The sequence below is a fragment of the Carcharhinus amblyrhynchos genome, chromosome 9 (genome assembly GCF_965287045.1).
Source record: "Carcharhinus amblyrhynchos chromosome 9, sCarAmb.v2.hapA, whole genome shotgun sequence".
In the NCBI taxonomy this organism is placed as follows: Eukaryota; Metazoa; Chordata; class Chondrichthyes; order Carcharhiniformes; family Carcharhinidae; genus Carcharhinus; species Carcharhinus amblyrhynchos.
Window position 1 is genome coordinate 78,720,078 of NC_137332.1, and position 19,044 is coordinate 78,739,121.

The following is a 19,044-nucleotide window of genomic DNA, read 5'->3' on the forward strand; positions in this document are numbered from 1 at the left end:
AGAAGCGGGCTGTGTGGAGTTGGGGGATTATGAGTTGGAAGCTGTGAGGAGGCAGTGATAGCCCTGGAAACAATGGCTTGATGTTTGGTGGTGCAGTTGTGGTCCAAAGGATGGTAGGAAGAAGTGGCTGAGAGTTGTTACTCAGCCTCTGCTGGGTAGAGGTCCGTATGCCGGATAACAACAGCACCACCCTTAATGGCAAGTGTGATAACAAAGTCAGGGCTGGACTTCAGAGAATGGGGTGCAGCAAGCTCAGAGGGAAACAGATTGGAGTGGATGAGAGGAGTAGAGAAATTGAGACGGCCAATGTTGTGCCAAGAGTTTTTGCTGAAAAGGTCAAGAGCGAGTAAGAGGTTAGAGGGAGGGGTCCAAGTGGAGAGAGAAGACTGAAGGCAGCTGAAAGGATCTGTTGAACTGGGGGAGGTCTCCTGCTGAAAGAAGTGAGCACAAAGACAGGGCAATTGAAGAAGTGTTCAACGTTATGTTGAGCCCGAAATTCATTGAGGTGAGGACATAACTGAGTCCTTTGCTGAGTACAGCACACTCAGCATCAGAGGGGGGCAGCTCAGAAGGTATAATGAATATATGGCAAAGGCTGACAACTTTTTTGTTCTTTGTTACCTTTGCTTGTGCCATTGCAAACACCACCCATTCCTCACACTCCCCCCCACCCCCGCACCTCCAATCGTCCCAACCCCCCAACCCCATGTGCCATTTATTCTTTAGTTTTGCTTGGTTCTCCTACTGACACATTCTGCTATCTGTCCTTTATGTCACCTTCTTCAGTCCTTAATGCCACCATTAACATTCCGTTATCTTGTGTCCATGACGTCTCTGGCAATCACACTTCAGCTCCAACTTATCCCTGACCTTCTATTCTGTCCCATCTCCTTCGCCCTCCTCTCCAACTATACAAACTATTACATTTCTCCCCCTCTTCAGCTCTGAAAAGTCATACCGACTCAAAACAGTAACTCTGTTTCTCTCTCCACAGATGCTGCCAGTTTATCCAGCATTTTCTGTTTTTTAGTTCAGAATTCCAGCATCTGCAGTATTTTATTTTTATCCCAGTTACAATGTGTTCAGCAGGGTAAGGGTTACTCCCACTGTAGCTCTTCTCACCTATAACGTGTTCAGCAGGGTAAGGGTTACTGTCAGTGTGACTCTTCCCAGTTACAATATGTTCAGCAGGGTAAGAGGAAATTAGGTAAATCCTTTGCTGGATTTTTACATTTGTAAAGAATCCCTTTTGTAAGAAGTTCTGGTGCTTCGCACATTTCAACACAGAGCCCGTCATTTAAAGACATTGCGGTGTTTAATACCGGAATTCTGCGCAGCTTACAAGTTTAACAGCATGATTGAATCCAGAAAGCTGACTGCAAAGCTTAGAGAACAAATTAGTACTCAGAGAGGTCTCAGCGGGAATCATTTTGGTCTCATTTAAAATGCAGATTTCATACCTGACATGGGGTTATTACAGAGGGGAAAATGTCAAGTTGTTATTTATTTATGTAGTCGCGGGCAGGCTGTCAAAATCATAATCAAACTCAATCTGTCCCAGGTCTGTGAAAGTGCTTCCTCACTGTGGTAAACAGCACTATGAGCACATTGGCAGACACTGGGCTCACACTCAGAGACTTACAGCTTCCCTCTGAATTACGGACTGTTTGAGGTAGTGCCGCTGTTCGAGTGTGCCAACCCTTCATCTGCACCAGGCAAGACCCAAACAAACAACACACACGCACATCCAGAGTTTCTGCTGCGTAGTACCAGAGGTGATAGTCTGTGCATTTATATAGTCACAGTTACTATACAGAATTGAGGAGTGGCAGAAAAACAGTATGGAAAATGAAGGGTTGACATTCCCCTGTGATGAGTTGCATATTCCCCTCATTGCCCTTGGCCCTTTAGGGCGGCATGGTGGCACTGTGGTTAGTGCTGCCGCCTCACAGCGCCAGGGACCGGGGTTCGATTCCTAGCTTGGATCACCGCCTGTGGGGAGTTTGCACATTCTCCCAGTGTCTGTGTGAGTTTCCTCCGGGTGCACCGTTTTCCAGTCAAAAGATATGTGGGTTCGGTGGATTGGCCGTGCTAAATTGCTCCTTAGTGTCAGAGGGACTAGTTAGTGTAAATGCATGGGGCTATGGGGGTAGGGCCTGGGTGGGATTGTGGTCGGTGCAGGCTCAATGGGCCAAATGGCCTCCTTCTACACTGTAGGGTTCTATGATTCTATGACATTAGAAAGTGCCAAACTCACATTTTGGCCAGTGTTGAGTTGAACGATCTCAGCCACTTAGAATCATAGGGTGAAATTTTTCTGTCCTGACTGCCATGGGAATCATACTGGGCGAAACATGGATCATGCAGAGGACCGTTGATCTCGGGCAGGAATTTCCAGCTTTGGGGCAAGTGCAGCCAGAAAATCCCACGCATAGAATCCCTACAGTGCAGAAGGAGGCCATTCAGCCCAACGAGCATACACCGACAACAATCCTATCCAGGCCCTACACCCATAACCCCACATACTTACCCCACTAATTCCCCTGACACTAGCATGGCCAATCCACCTAACCGGCACATCTTTGGACTGTGGAAGGACACCACAGCACCTGGAGGAAATCTACGCAGATACGGGGAGAACGTGCAAACTCGGCACAGACCGTGACCCAAGCCGGGAATCGAACCCAGGTCCCTGGCACTGTGAGGCAGCAGTGCTAACTGCTGAAACTGGTGCAAGGTTCACCCAGGTTGAAGAGAAGTCAGCTATGGTTCTGGGGTTCCCCATCAGCATCAGGTCGGGATTGGACTCTGCTCTGACAGCTGTGCAGGCCCACGAGTGACCATTCAGCTGGAGTACTGGGAGCTGCGGGGACAGGGGAGCTCGCGTGGAGGCAGGGCTGCAACCCCGACACAAAGGAGGCAAGAAAGGTGGATTTTCTTAAAATCAACACTTGGCTGCACTTTTAAGACTTTTCTCTCCCACCTCCACCGCCACTCCCCCTCCCACAGCCTGCCGTAGCCCGAAACAGCAATGAGAAAATTAGCAACTGCCAAAACAGGAAACCGTCTGGGAAACCATGGGTGGGAGAATTGATCAAAAGGGGGAATTGTGTTGTTTTTGGGAAGAGATGAGGAGCAAATACTCAACTATGAGTGTTAATTCCAACATCATGACCACACCGCACTGCAGTGAGGAATCCAATGAAGTCGATGTTGTCACATCACTCCTGCATAAACTGGAGTTAAAGTTGTGCCAAATGACTTTCCACAAGGGATGGCACTGCTTTATATCCAAATTGGTGCAGTGTTGGTGGATCCTGAACAGTTACCAACCTGCCCCTGAACCTCCCCTGCCAAGTTTAACGTGGGCTGAAACTGGTACTGGAAACATGTTGCACTGCCAAGAACGGTCTGCCCTTCTGAATTTGAACAGACTGCTTTGCATTTCTATGCCCCTTGTTCTCCTGCCAGCTCAGGGGTCTTTGAGATGGCCCCAACCGCAACATTGCACTTTGAACTACAGGCCAAGCTTGCTTGTTTGAACCAAGCACAAAGGTGTTACATAGAAGCGTAGAAACTAGAAGCAGGTCCTTCAGCCCTCTCATCCTGCTCCATCATTTACTTTGATCGTGGCTGATCACTGAATCCAATATCCTGATCCCCCCTTCCCCCCATATTCCTTGATTCCCTCTTTTCTTTTTCCCTATCTCAGTGAGGGGCACAAAAATCTACCGTGTGATGAATTTCAAAGGCAAATGCGTCTGATCACTGAACATTTGTCCTTAAGTTTAAGTTCATTAGTGTCAGCAGTAGGTTTACATTAACACTGGCATGAAGTTACCCTAGTCACCACACTCCTGTTCGGGTACACTGAGGGGGAATTTAGCATGGTCAATGCACCTAACCAGCATGTCTTTCAGAATGTGGGAGAAAACTGGAGTACCCGAAGGAAACCCACGCAGACTCTGGGAGACTCCACACGGTCAGTGACCCATGCTGGGAATCAAACTCAAGTTCCTGGTGCTGTGAGGAAGCAGTGCTAACCACTGTGCCACCGTGCCACCCCTTGCAGAACATGCAGCTTTCTCAACAAGGTGGGGTGCACGGATGCATGACAAACTCCACTGCAGACATCAGCAAACAAGGCAAATTCAAGATTAGCAATCTTAGAAACTTTCAATAATAACCATCATTGAATATGATAATCAGGAATCTTCTAACTGCGGGACGTGAGGGGGGTTGGGGTGGGGGAGTAGTGGTGATGGTGGTGGTGGGGGGGGAAATCATACCACCACCAAAGTGGTGCCGGAGCGTGGCAACTTCTTGCAAGCTGTGCCCAGCATACCCTCTAATTTTATCTTTTACTCCCATTCTATGCTTCTAAAACTCTATTCTAAATCTTTAAAACGCTCTAGCAATGAAATTCTGCCTCCTCTCCTTTCCTTCTCTATGTACGGTATGCTTTGTCTGTACAAGTGCGCAAGAAAAATACTTTTCACTGTATACTAATATATGTGACAATAACAAATCAAATCAAATCAAAGTCAAAGACTGAGTGACAGAAAACTGGAAGGTCCTATCTTTGATCCTTGGTTTCTACAGGTTGAACTAACCTGAGCCACAGTGACCAAAGGATACCTAGAGCTGACCTCAGTGCCATTAGACCAAAGAATGTCAAATTCACACTTGGATGCCTTCTTTATGGTCACTGCTGGAAAGAGCTGATGTGTGAACACTGGGTGATGGCAGGAATAGGTGAGGCTGGTTTGCCCCCCACCCAAAGGCTTCAGGAAAGGAGAGCATTGGAATAGAAGAACAAACTAAGCCACGGGGAAACAAAATGCCAGATAGTCCTGTCACCCCAAAGTGAAAGGAAATCTTTGTCAACTAAGAGTGCTAAATGCTACCCATTCTGCCTCCTGAGGGTACCAAAGGTACCAACTTAGAGAGATATGCAATGTCTTAGCACATATGGCACTTTTTTAACTGTTAAGTGCCCACAATGAAGGACAAAAGGGATAGCCTGGCATACCGTCATGGGGTAGGAAGCAATGCAGAAGCCAACAGCAGAGGCAGTGGGCCTGATTTTACCATTTTGATTCTAAGTGCTGAATCTGGGCACAATTCAGATCCAACTTGGAAATCTGTTCTCAGGCACACGCACTTAGCCTGAAAAAAAATCACGGGTCTGAATCGCACTGTGGGCGGGGTTTATCATGCCCGAAATGATTGGCGCTCTGAACTGCGCATGCACAGTTAGAAAGGAATCTGAAAAAGCCCGCCTGTGTCAGATCGCTCCCGGGCCACAGAAAGTGGAGAAAGTGGCCTGGAAGTGAAAAGTGGGAGCAATGCCCCCGCAGACATCACCGTCCCCCTTATCCACCCATCCCCCAGCTACCCAGACCGATTGCAATCCCCTGCCCTATTTCCCCCCACTGATTGCCCGCAGAGTGGCAGCAGACCTCCCCATGCCCCTCCCCATCCTCCCCCACCAAAGATACATCTTACCCGCCTTCCCCCTCCCCACCCCCCAGAGAATGGTCTGGCTTCACTCCCCCCTCCCCCACCCACCCTGAGAATGGTCTGGCCTCACTCCCCCCCCCCGCTGCCAGAGAATGACCTGGCCTCACTCTCCAACCTTCTCCCCCCCTGCCCTCCCCGCCTCTCAATACCCCCCCCCCCAGCCCCCACAGAAGAAATCTGGCCTGCCTTCTCCTCCTACCCCACACCCCCACAGAGAATGATTTGGCCTGCCTCCCTGCTCCTCCCCCCCGCCAACCAGGCAACGATCGGGCCTCCCTCCTCCCCTTCCCCCCACCAGAGAATGATCTGACCCCCCCCCCCCCCCCCCACATCACCCCCAACCACCACACTACCACTACCAATCTGAGTCAGAGAGCCATTAGAAGCTCTGAACTCACCTTTCCAGCAGCTGGAGCACCCAAAACAGATTTTTATTCATCAAGTTCATTTCGACGCAATTCCATATTGGTGAACGTGGTGGTAAAGGGGGAAATGCTGATAAAGTTGGGCAGGCAGTTCAATAGTCCAATTTAAATGCGTGCAAATACATTTAAAGTGCCATTGCGCCCGTTTTGGGTGTGAATCGGATTGCAGCCATTCCCAGGTCTCAGTAAAGTAGCCACCTGCACGGGCATGGGCGCGGATCACGTCAATGGCCTCACACCCGACTTTACCACGTTTTCACACCCGAAAACGGGCGTGACACGATGGTAAAATCTGGCCCGGTGTCAAGCAATTGGTGATTAGGTGATGTCGAGTTTGGGTTATAATTGTTTGCAGATTGCAGGAGGGGATGATGGAGGGACACATGGGGAATGCAAGGTCGTCGAGCCTGTTCGCCGTTGTGCAAGATGACAGCCCTGTCAGACAGCAGCTGCTTTTCCAGGCAGCTTCAGTGTGGAGCTCTCAGCCCTGGTTTCCTCTGAGCATCTTGTGATGAGGGGATGGAGAAAGCTGTGCTTCTCAAAGGTGAGTTAGAGGTTTGACAGACTGCAACTTCTGCCCCTGCTGAAACCTCAAGTCTCACGGTGAGAAACTCAGGTCACACTAAGGAAATTAGCAGTAAAAATACATTCCGACTAACAGTGCAAATAAAATATTTCATCACCTGCACAAACATTGTGTTCTCTCAAGCCTCCTTCCAGTCCACAGCATAGTTAATTGCTTCTGTATTTGGACTGCTGTCAACTGAGCGCTGCGCAAGGGCATTGAAATCTCCAGTTTATTGCTCATATGTTTTGGTTGCAGCACAGTTGTGCTTGGCAAAAGATGAAATGTTTAGAATTTTAGAAACTATTAAAGGCTGTTTGCATGACCTCATCCTCCAAAGTAAATCACTTACCACTGTGAATAAGCTCCATCCTGGTCTCAATGTATCAGGTATGTGCGTGCATATGTATGTTGGAAAAAGCCTGTGTGCGCCTCATTGAGGTTAGAACAGGCAGCAGCAGTGGCACCTCATTTACTTGTGTCTGCACATTTTAGATTCAACGGCGCACTCGTCTTTTCAACTCGAGTCACCAGTTTAATTGGCTTCCTCACAATTATGTTCTTCCGCTGTTCGCCCCTTGACTAAGGGTTTACCAGTTCGCTGTCTGAAAATCCTCTTTCATTCATTTCTTCAATAAAACCTTGCAAATATCTGGTTTCCTCTGAGCCTTTCAATCTCCGTGTTTGTTCAGATATGGAGGAAGAATCTAATCTTGACTCCAGTCCCAGCAAAGCTCCATAACTTCCAAAGACGTTCTGAAGTTCTGACTGCTTGCACACACACATCTCTGGACAATGTATGAATCACCTCAACATGGAAATTTCCATGACTGTTTCAGTGGTGCCTTTATGTACATTTGATATTGTAGATGTGTGCTAGGATGTGGTTATGCACAGTAATTGACTTATCCTCAAGTTCAGGGCAATAACCCATCAGTGATTGCCTTACGAATGGATCGGATAATGTCTCAGGTCATATGCAATGATAGGCCCACCACAGCAGATTGTGAATTTGAATTCAATAAAAAGTCTAATAATGATCATAAAACCATTGTCGATTGTTGCAAAAATCCATCTGGTTCACTAATGTCCCTCAGGGAAGGAAATCTGCCATCCTTACCTGGTCTGGCCTACATGTAACCCCAGATCCACAGCAATGTGGTTGACTCTTAAATGCTCTAAGGGATGGACAATAAATGTCAGCCCAGCCAGCAACATCCCATGAACAAATATACAAAAAAATTTAAAGTTTGTTCCTTTTCAGTGAGAAAGGCAGGGGTTAAATAGCCTTGACATGACCACAAAAATAGATAGACTAAATGTGCATATCGTGAACTGTGTCCAGAATGTATGGTGTCTAACAAACTAAACATCAACAGGCTGAGGGGCAAGTGGGTTGGGCACTGACTGCTTCCAACTAATGTGGGCAACACCCATGATATTCCCAATAGGGATGAATAATTCTCCACATGTTACTACTTATCCCTTTAATCATCAATTTAACTCAGAACAAAGAACAAAGAAAATTACAGCACAGGAACAAGCCCTTCGGCCCTTTGGCCCTCCAAGTCAGCACCTACCATGCTGCCCGATGTAATTAAAACCCCATCCCTTCCAGGGACCATATCTCTCCATTTCCAGCCTGAAAGAACAATTTGTTTCTGAACCAGTGATTTTCTAGCTCTTTTCATGGAGGTGTACAATGGCGTATAATGTTTTCAATCACCCAACCCACTGCTGCAAAGCCTCATTCTATTTTGTTCAATTGATGCCACTTAGAAATTCTCAATTTTCTATTCCAATCAGTAGTTGCCATGTTCTGGAGGGGCAGGAAGATAACTGAAAACAGTATCTTAACAATTGGGTGGAATGAGGGCAAGGGGAGAACAAAAGAGGAAGTATAGAAATATGAAAAGACCAATCTATCAATCAGCTTTGTCTCACTAATGTTCATTTCTGTAATTGATTCCGGCATAGATACAAACAGATCCAGAATATATCTCTTCAAAGAATTTAACCTTAAAATCCACAGAGATCCTCTTGGTTTCCAATGGAACACACCCAGGAAAAGTTATGAGCAGCTGCTTTTAGCCGCTTTCCCATATCCTTGATAACTTATCAGTCTCCTGAAGTCACACAGGAATCTGGGAGAAATCCCACAGAATATCTTGGCCAAAATAGCAACAGAAGACACAAGCCAGGTAGGATAGATCCCAATGACACGAGGAAGTTTTCGCTAAAGTTTTCAAGAGCTTTGATGGACCAGGAGAACCAAAGGCCTAGATCATTCTGTCGGCTTCCTGAAGGTATTAAAAATGATCACAGCAAAGCAACTTTCCGCCAGAAATTCAAATGAAAGCTAAATACCGCAGTCATTGAAAATCTGAAATAGCAACACAAAACCTTGAAAATGCCCAACAGGTTAGGCAGCGTCGGTGGAGAGAATTAATGTTGCAGATCGGTGACCTTTAATCAAAAGGTGAAAAGTCACTGATCTGAAACATTAACCCTGTTTCTCTCTCCGGGGCTGATGACGGGGATTCACTGGGCCTGCTAGCCCTTGGTGGGAATCCCGATCCCTGGTTAAATCAAGCATCAGGCCTAAAACGGGATTCTTAGCAGACAACAAATTGGTCGCGCTAATCCCAGACCACCCTGTCCACCCTGATTAGGTTCGCGCTAATCCCAGACCACCCTGTCCACCCCGATTAGGTTTGCGCTAATCCCAGACCACCCTGTCCACCCTGATTAGGTTCCCACCCAGAAATATTCATAAATGTTAATAAACACATAACTAATGGGCTGGAAGCCTGATTCAGCGGTCTCCCACAATGCACTTACCACCTTCCAATCCCCACCCCCTCCCCAGTGAAACCTAACTGCAATGCATATAAACATTTAGCTTTTGATTTATTATATAATTTACAAGGTTTAAGGTCCTCTTTTCTACCCGCAATGGTTACAAAGCACTCGAGGTGCATTCAAGCATGCAGTGAAAGAGAAACAAGGCCCTTTGCTATTAGGTAGATAATCCAGATCTGCCAATCAAACCACTTCAAAGGGGGCAGACACCTTCTAATGTTAAGAAACGGTACTCCCCAGTGAAATTGGCCATCAAAGCACATCGAAGGGAATCTCTCCCAAGAAATCCTGATAGCTCATTTCTATAAGAGCACTTAAAAGAGGGTTTTTAATACTAGAGCCAACCCCAATTGTGGAATAGAGTGCTGCAGTGATCTTGAAGGCTGCCAGATGTCCAAGGGGCATTTATGTCAAAGTGACCAGGGGACTTCAAAGTTTTCAGAGGACAGAGGCAATAATGAATATCTTACTGCAGAATGGTGTCTGAATTCACCATCCAGAAACTGAACAACGTCTTTCCCAGGGCAACAAGGACAAATTCAACCACAAAACGAACCGCCCCCATCCTGAGAGAAGATTCCTGAGGCCAAGATTCATTTTCCCCAGCCTGAGCCTACCCACCCACTCCCCAAGTCCCTTGGGGGATTTTCCCTCTACAGCCTGGCAGCAGCAGAAGGGAACATGTGCATGCCACTTACCTCCATGCCTTCCCTCTGCAAATAAGCTGTCAGATCAGGGTGACACTGTCAGGGTGCCTGGGGTAGTTCAAGCTTGGCACTGGGGTCCTGAGGGTACCCCTGAGGTGGGGACAGCTCAGACAGATCTTGAGGTGGGGGGCTGAAGAGGGACCTGAGGGAGTTCCTGAGCAGACCCCACCTGGCGGCAGTTGAGGTCTCAAGCTGAGGGTGGGGCATGGAGGAGCGTGGTTCGGGTCATCTTCATGCCTATATGGAGGGGAGAAGGGGGTGGCCTGTTCATTCAGTGGTGGTGAAAAGGATGCCCCTCTGGGCTGAGGGTTTGCAGGTGCTCCTCTTGTCAGTGGGGGTCATCATGTCTGGGGGGAAAGGAGGGGGTGCTGTCTGTCAGCATTGAGATTGGGGCACCCTTTCTCCGTAAAGCCAAGCTGGCTAGTGTGAATCCTGGGGTGCATAAATTTTCAATTCCGAAGGTGGGAGAATCCCACCTGACAGGTGCTGCTAACACCAACAGGGAAAACTCTGGGTTCACTCGGGGTGAATTGTGGCTGACTTCCAGTAATTGTTGTGTCCAACTGCTAGTGAACATGATGTTGCCCATTAGGTACATTTGGTAAAAGAGTAACAGTACATTGTCTGGCATCAAAAGATTGGGCAGTACAGGGTTAACTTTGCAAAGCTCCCCTCCCAGGATTGATTCTCCCTGGATAGGTACTCTGATTACAAATCAATCCCAATCTTCGATCTGCACTTACTTTTAACCTGCAATAAGCATCCAAAATGGCCTTGAGCCAGGCAGAGTTGCAACAAGACTCTGGCAGGGAAATTGATTCAGTGGACCCAATCTCCATTTATTTCAGAGCCATTTAAATTGGTGTAAGTCATAGCTCAGTGGTAGCAGCCTCACCCTGGAGATAAAGGTCATGGGTTCGAGTCCCACTCCAGAGACCTATACACAAAACCTAGACTGTGCTGCACTGCCAGAGGTGCCGTCTTTCCAAGACATTTAACCAAAGCCCTTTCAGCCCTCTCAGACAGAGGTTAAAGAACCCATGAAGAGCAGGGTGAATCTCTTTGTTGTCCAGGCCAATATTTATTCTTCAACCAACATCATTAAATCCGATTACTTTGTCAATATCATATTGCAGTTTGCGGGGCCATGTTGTGTGACTGTGACATTTCCTATGTGTAAACAGTGACGAGACATCAAGGGCTGTCAAACAATTTTGTCTAATTTGATGAAAGTCAGTAAGTAGGGCCGATTCTTTCATTTCTTCATTATCGTACTGAGGACTTGAAGGCAGTCAAAGCATTTTGTGTTGTTGTTTAGAACTGAACAGCAAGCTGAAACTATAATGGATGGCTTGTAACTTGTGTAACTCAGAGGAAAGGGGGCCACAACAGACAAAAGCATCGGTTTGTCTGTGCAGGCCCACCATCCTGCCTGATTGGATGTTTGCTGTCACCGGGACTTTGAGTAGGTAAACTCAGCATTTCTCAACAAGAATGTGGTTCTCCTGCTTGATGACTTAATCAGCACCACGGCCAGCTCCAGATACTTAACCGAACGTTAGTAAATAAAATCAGTTGGCTCTCTGCCTTCAGGGCCCTGCAAAGTGCCAAGAACCCTCAAATTCTTTTGGCAGCAGTGGTTATCCAGATAGTGAGGCTTTCAACAGAGCAGCTGAGTGACTTTCTGTACTGGTGAAGGTCTTTCCTTTAGGGTGAGAGTTCTAACCGACCCCCTGCCCTCCCCACCACTACTACCATCTGCCTTCTCAGATGAACGATAAAGATCCCTCGCACTCTTTTGATGATGAGCAGGGGAGATCTCCCTGGTGGCTTGGCCAGTAATTATCCCTCGAGTAATATTACAGAGACAGATGATCGAATCATTGGGCAGAATTTTACGGCTATTCCCATCGGCAGGAACTTCCATTCCTGCTGAAGTCAACGGACATTTGAACAGCTCACTGTGTTTTACAGCCCTACCCCCATGATAAAATTTCACCTGTTATTACATTGCTGTTTGTGGGAACCTGCTGTGCATAACTTGGCGAGTTTTCATATATAGGTGCATGCAATAATGTAGCCTATGTGCCACATGGTGCTGTTCTAGGATTCAATATCAAGCTTTCAGCTGTTATATGGTAACAAATATCTCTGCCTATATCTTTTCTCTGTGTTTTAAAGCTGGCTGAATTAATCAAAGGCCTTCAAAAAACCTGCGTCATTTTATTTGTTTCCCTTTGCCTAGCAGGGTGCATGCTAATATCTGTTTACCCACCCCCCCATCCCTCCTTTAGTTCACTCCGATCATCAAACAAAAATTTAAAGTTAGATCGCTAAAAAGGCCAGTATTTATGATAATTCCTTTGACATCTCACTGTTCACAGTTTAACAACTAAGCATAACAAATTTCTCATACAAAAAGTGAGGGAACACTTGCATTCAGAGGGAATCTTGCTTATTGCAACTCTGAAATGTCAATGTATTATTCAGTGAGTTATTACAATTAGATATAATTACAGCCATTTTGTGCATCACAAGATGCAATGAGAATAGTAATCAATTTGACCGTTGTTGTTGGTTAATAGAGGAAGACAGTTCATGAAACCTATGGAACCTTTTGCTCTCCCTCATATACTATGAGATCTTTAATGTCAACAGAAATCACATGAGCAGGTCCGTAAAAGATGGCAACTCCAATAACACAATGCTCCATCAGCAACACACCTAATTCTGGGCTTCTAACTGGACTCAAACCCACATAGGGGCGGTACGGTGGCACAGTAGTTAGCAATGTGATGCAGTGTCAGTCCAAGAAACTGCCGCCTCACAGCACCAGGGACCTGGGTTCAAATCCAGCCTCGGCTCACTGTTTGTAAGAAGTTTGCACATTCTCCCCATGTCTCCCCTAGTCCTCCAGGTGCTCCAGTTTCCTCCCACACTCCAAAATTTGACTGGCCACGGTAAATTGTCCCTTAATGTCAGGGGGACTAGCAGGACAAACACATCGGATTACGGGGTTAGGGCCTGGGTGGAATTGTGGTCGGTGCAAACTCGATGGGCCAAATGGCATCCTTCTGCATTGTATGGATTCTATGTTTTGGTGTCAAAGTAAAAGTTGTGATGCAAGTCTGTCAAATGCAAGAACTAAATTTGCTAGAATGCCCTCCCTTGTCACAAGAAAGAAGAACTAAGACTGAACTGATTTCAAGTCAGCCACCTCTCAATGGAAAACCTGCAACGACAGGTCTTTACCTCTTGAATGCCTCAGATTTTCTTCTTCACAACCCTAATGGAAGTTTATTTTAAGTGTTCATCGCTCTTTTTGTGCAGTTAATCTTTCCCAATGTGAATCTTTCATTTTAATGGGTAGAATTTTCCTGTCCCATTGCAATGGGCTCACCCATGGTGGATGTGGCAAATTACTCAAATGTTATTGGCAGGGCTGGAGGATTCCATCGGCAAGAGGCACCGAAAAGTTCTGGCCTATAACTTTGACCCTCACCTCCTTGACCTATTTCCAATTGAACCAAAAAAGCAATACTATTCCTTTTAATAGTTTCATGCTTGCATGGGAAGGTCTTTCAAGGCGAAAAAGCCCTTTCATTCTATGGAAATATCAAAGTTTATTGGCTTGACGCTGCACCACAGTATCCAGATCGGGTCGCTACCTCAGAGCTGCTCTGAATCAGTTTCTTGGATCGCTTTGTCAAGGTTTCTTTTGAGTCTTTGAAAATTCCTGCCAGTTACAGCAGTGGGAGCCAAATGCTCAGGGATACTTCTACTGTTCAAAATGGTTAAAGTCGGTTTGAACCATTTAAATTTAAGAAGTTCCCAAGGATTGGGTTTATTTGCACAAAGATACATCCCCTCCTGAGCCTAACCATGATGACCATTGATTGGTCGAGGTCAAGAGAGTCATTCATCCCGACTGTTTGCCCTTCTTCCATGGATATGTTCCTGGAAAGGGAGCATGTGGTGTCTGCTGGTACCATCAAGGCCTCATGAGACCAGTGAGCACCTAGAGGGGACTGGTGTATTTTATGGACCTCTTTAATCACATTTTATTTTGATGTATTAAGTTTTCTTTGAGATTCTGTTGACTTTGATGCATTATCCCTTTAAGGAACTGCATTTTGAATTTATACCACAGTTTGTTCATTTAATTCATTTGGATTAATGAAAAGAAGCACACATACTCCTAGACAGCATGCAGTAAAAATCTGGTCCTCTGCTGGGCCACCTTTATTCTCTGGTTTTTCTCATCTCACTGTGTTTTTTTTTTATTCTTTTACAGCTCATGGGCATCACTGGCTGGCCAGCATTTATTGCCCATCCCTAATTGCCATTGAGGGCAGTTGAGAGCCAATCACATTTCTGTGGCTCTGGAGTGACGTGTAGCCAAGACCAGATACAGATGGCAGATTTCCTTCTCTAAAGAACATTAGTGAAACAGACGGGTTTTTCCGACAGTCGACAATGGCCATTAGTAGATTCTTAATTCCAAATTTTTAAAATTAAATTCAAATTCCACCATCTGCTGTGGTGAGATTCAAACCCAGGTCCCCAGAACATTAGCTCAGTTTCTGGATTAATAATCTAGCGATAATACCATCATCTCCTCAATATATGAATATTGTTGATGTTCTTTCCACTATGAGTGCAATGCTCTCATCTCTCTGAACAACAGCAACTTGTATTTAATTAGCAACTTTATATATTACCCTGAGACTCGAGTCCCAGGGTGCTTGACAGAGATATTATGAAACAAAATGCGACTCTGAGTTTCATAAGATGATCAAAAGCTTAGTCAAAGTTATATCCTTTAAGGAGTATTTAAAAGGGGAAAAAAAAGATGGAGCTAAAGATGTGGCCACCAAGAGTGAAGTGATTAAAATTGAAGATGCAAAGGAAGTTGGGATTTGTGGAGCGCAGATATCTTGGAGGGTTGTACTGCTGGAGAAGTTTACAGAAATAGGGACCTTTCAAGCCATGAAGGGATTTGAAAACAAGGATGAGAATTTTTGTTTTAAGTTGAGATCTTGCTTAACTGAGAGCCAGTGAAGGTCAACAAGCACAGTGGGTAATAGAATCATAGAATCCCTACAGTGCAGAAGGAGGTTGTTTGGCCCATCAAATCTGCACCTTCCACAATCTCACCCAAGCCCTATTCCCGTAATCCCATATATTTATTCTGCTAATCTCCTGGACGCTAGGATCAATTTAACATGACCAATCCACCTGACCCGCACAGCTTTAGATTGTGGGAGGAAACCAGAGAACCTGGGGGAAACCCACGCAGACAGGGGGAGAATGTGCAACTCCACGCAGACAGTGACCCGAGGCTGGGTCCTTGGCGCTGTGAGGCAGCAGTGCTAACCACTGTGCCACTGTGCTGCTCCAAACAGTTGAACATCATTTACTGCAAGTTAAGACAGAGCTTTGGATGAACTCAAGATTAGAGACAGTAGAATACAGGAGGCCAGTGAGGAGGGCATTAGAATCGTCACGACTCGAGGTCACAAAGGCAGGGATAAAAGGCTGAAATCCCAAATATGCCATCTTTACTCGTCTGCTCCATCCTATTTTGAATTGAAAATTCATTGCACCAACTCAAACTCCCTTTTTCACAGGACATCAAAGCTCTGAAGCTTCTTGCTTCTCATATTCATCTACAGACAGATTCTGCTTCAACCCTTGTAGGATCCTACCCACTTCAGCCTCAGTAATGTGATGCACTCATAGATACAGCTCTTCAACTCAGCTTGTCAACCTAACCAAGTGTTCATCTTGCTTCATCGGGCTGCCCTGATTCACAGCCATCCCACAGTCTTGCCACCCTCATTTTCACACAACAGCTTTTCAGTTTATCAACCAAACAATGCAGACTAGCTCCTGGTTATGGAAACAACCCAATTTTTATTTCAATAATGGAGTTGGCAACTTTATAACTGGGCTTCAGGTTGAATGTCTGCCCCTCTGTCACTCCCAAGCACTCTGGTAGTCTGGTAACTATGCACCAAATGAATTTAATACAAACTGTCTTAGATGGAGCAGAATGAGCAATAAATGCTGGCCCAGCCAGGAATGCCCACATCCCATGAATGAATAAAAATATGCCTCAGATACTACCTCAATGGATTTCAAAGATGTGTAGGTTAGGTGGATTGGCCATGCTAAATTGCCCTTTATTGTCTAAAGATGTGCAGGTTACATTGGATGGATTAGTCATGGGGCCAGGTCAGAGGGGATGCGCTGGGTTAAAATGCCCTTTTGGAGGGTCGGAGTAGACTCAATGGGCCAAAGAACCTCCTTCTGCACGAGAGGGATTCCATGATGAGTCTTTTGATGGATTGTGTGGAAGGGGATCCCTAACCAGCTAATAAGATTTATAGGCAGAATGCAGTCTTTCAGAGGACAAGGAATCAGTAAAAAGTTAAATGATTATTGGTCAAGCTAACACGAACAGCTTACACATATGTGAATGCAGCAAGGGAATCAAAACAAGTAATTATGACTTTAAAATATCTATGCTGATATGATATTTTAATGTATTTCAGTGTATTGTACATTTTAGTCAAGTAAAGTTACTGAAAGACATGGTGGCAAAAGTCAATAGTTTAAAGCCAAAGGTCTGGGAACAGATTAGTCAGCAAATCTTATCAGGTAGAATTCCCAAGAGAGGATATTTTATTAACATTAGTGAACAGATGCACTCACTGCCCAGACACAAGATAGATATGACTCTGGACACAAGAAAACATGTCTATTCAACTTGGCAGTGAGTCGGTGAGAATGTCCATGTTGACTTTGCGCCAGCATCTGCCATTACCAAGTGACAGCGATGCAGTTCATGCCAAGAGGGGAGGCTACGTCCAGAATCAGTTCGACGAATAAGATATGACCATGCTATTGAGTATCTTATGGTTGGTTGAGGTACTTGACAGAAATTTGTATTGATGTATAGCTATTAAATGGAATGAATTTTAAGTGAATGAAAGGCAGAATTGTTAATTATGAAAAAGTATAATTGATGTGTATTTGACTCTGTACTATAGATCTTCCCAAGAGGTTTTGTCATAGAGCTATTTAACCCATGGTGAGACTCCAGTCAGCTGTATGTTTGTATTGTTTTGTTTTATGTTAAATAAATTTGTTACATCTTTTACACTGAGATATTTGCCTTGCGAGTTTTGAATTGTCTTAGCTTAATAAACAAATGGCCAGTTCTTCAAATTTCCCCACAACAGGCTGAAACACTTGCATTTTGAGAATCAGGTTGAAATTTAGCCCAGACCAGTCAGAGAGAGCTTCCTCTCTTCTGCTGTGAGATTCTTTTTTAAAAACTGCCACAATTTGGAGGAGGTCGTGAGGATGGACAAGGTGAAAAATGGAAATTTCACACCACTGCTTTTCTGAATCGAAGGCCAAGTCATATTGTTTCAGCTCTTCTACTTTTAGAACACTCTACACTTCATTTGGAAGTACTTAATGCTGAACAAGTTGCAGTTGCCAACAGTGACAAACGTTGAACAGTAATACGCACAGTGGTTTATCAAAGACATTGGCCAAGAAAAGCACAGGGATTCCTACCTTTCTGGAGAGTCTGGGTCAAAACATGTTTTCTTCACGTCTGTAATCGTGGGATCGCAGCAGTCGCCGTCATCAAAGTCATCCAGGATATTGTTGCATTCCATGTTGCAGACCCCATCCCTCCTCTTCCAAACATAGCACCTCCCCAAGAAGCGGCAGTCCCCTCCGTCGTACCCCGTTAAGGGGTGGTCGCACTCGGGGTCACAGTGGTCATTCCCGATCTTGCTCTTCTCACAGTTGACCAGGATGATTCGGTTCCGAATGGTGGTGTTCAGGACCTCAGTGACGGTGAGATCCCACGTTATGTTGTACCTGCTGAAGGCCCGGTTCAGGGCCTGGTGCTGGAGATCGATCTGCTGCTTCGAGACGGTGGGGTTCAGCCGACTATCGTCGTGAACGTTGATCACTCGGTAGCGGATCAGCTTCTCATCCCGAAGGGGCCAGTAGTTGTTGTAGTTCTTGATGATGTCAACATTGTCACAAACGGTCAGTCCACACGGCGGAGGGATCAGAGGAGATGCCAGCTTAGGCCCCGGCAGAAACATCACTTCCCAGCTAGGGTAATGACTGTCCTTCTCTGGTATCCACTCATCTTCCATTTTAGAGAAGTCTGCATTTAAGACCAAAAAGGAATCTCCCACGTGGATACCTCGACGATAACTCTGCATTAACTCTCCTTGAGACTTTGCAGTTTTCCACAAAGCGAAGCTCGCCAGGTAACCACGGAAACTGTGTCCGTCTGCGGACCTGCCCCCCCCAATCAGCAATGTCCGACAGGAGCTCATAAAGGTGCTGTGCAGGTTGCCCAGCTGTCCGGTACTCGCACCGACCCTGGCCCCGTTCACATACAGCTTCATCTCCCGGCCATCGTAAGAGGCAGCCAGGTGAGTCCAGGCGTTAGCTTGGTAACGGTGATGGGCAAAAACCGTGGTGGCATCCCTGGCTCGGTCAGTGCGGAGAGAGAAGAAGAAGCGGGGATCCTTCCTTCCAGAATATTCTACCGATTGAATGCCAATCATCCAGCCCTTCTTGCTGAGCGAATAGGAGCAGTTATCAAAAATCCCTGCAAGAAAAGAGAAAAATAAAGCTCAGATCCCACATGCTGATGTAGTGAATTTGATCAGAATCACAGAATCATAGAATCCCTACAGTGCGGAATGAGGCCATTCAGCCCATCAAGCCTGCTGCAACAACAATACCACCCAGGCCCTATCTCTGTAACCCCATGCATTTACCCTGCTGGTCCCCCTAACTCTAAGGCGCAATTTAGCATGACCAATGCACCTAACCCACACATCTTTGGACGGTGGGAGGAAACTGGAACACCCGGAGGAAACCTACGCAGACATGGGGAGAACATGAAAACTCCGCA

At 45.9% G+C, this 19,044-nt stretch overlaps 1 protein-coding gene across 1 annotated transcript in view; it reads right to left on the reverse strand.

The window, feature by feature from the left end:
- The window catches only part of pappa2 (pappalysin 2), a 379,187-nt gene that overhangs the window by 306,225 nt on the left and 53,918 nt on the right, over window positions 1-19,044 (reverse strand). The window contains exon 2 of the mRNA XM_080196777.1: window positions 17,673-18,735. Within this exon, the coding sequence (XP_080052903.1) occupies window positions 17,673-18,735 (1,063 nt within the window). The remainder of the gene's footprint in view (window positions 1-17,672; window positions 18,736-19,044) is intronic.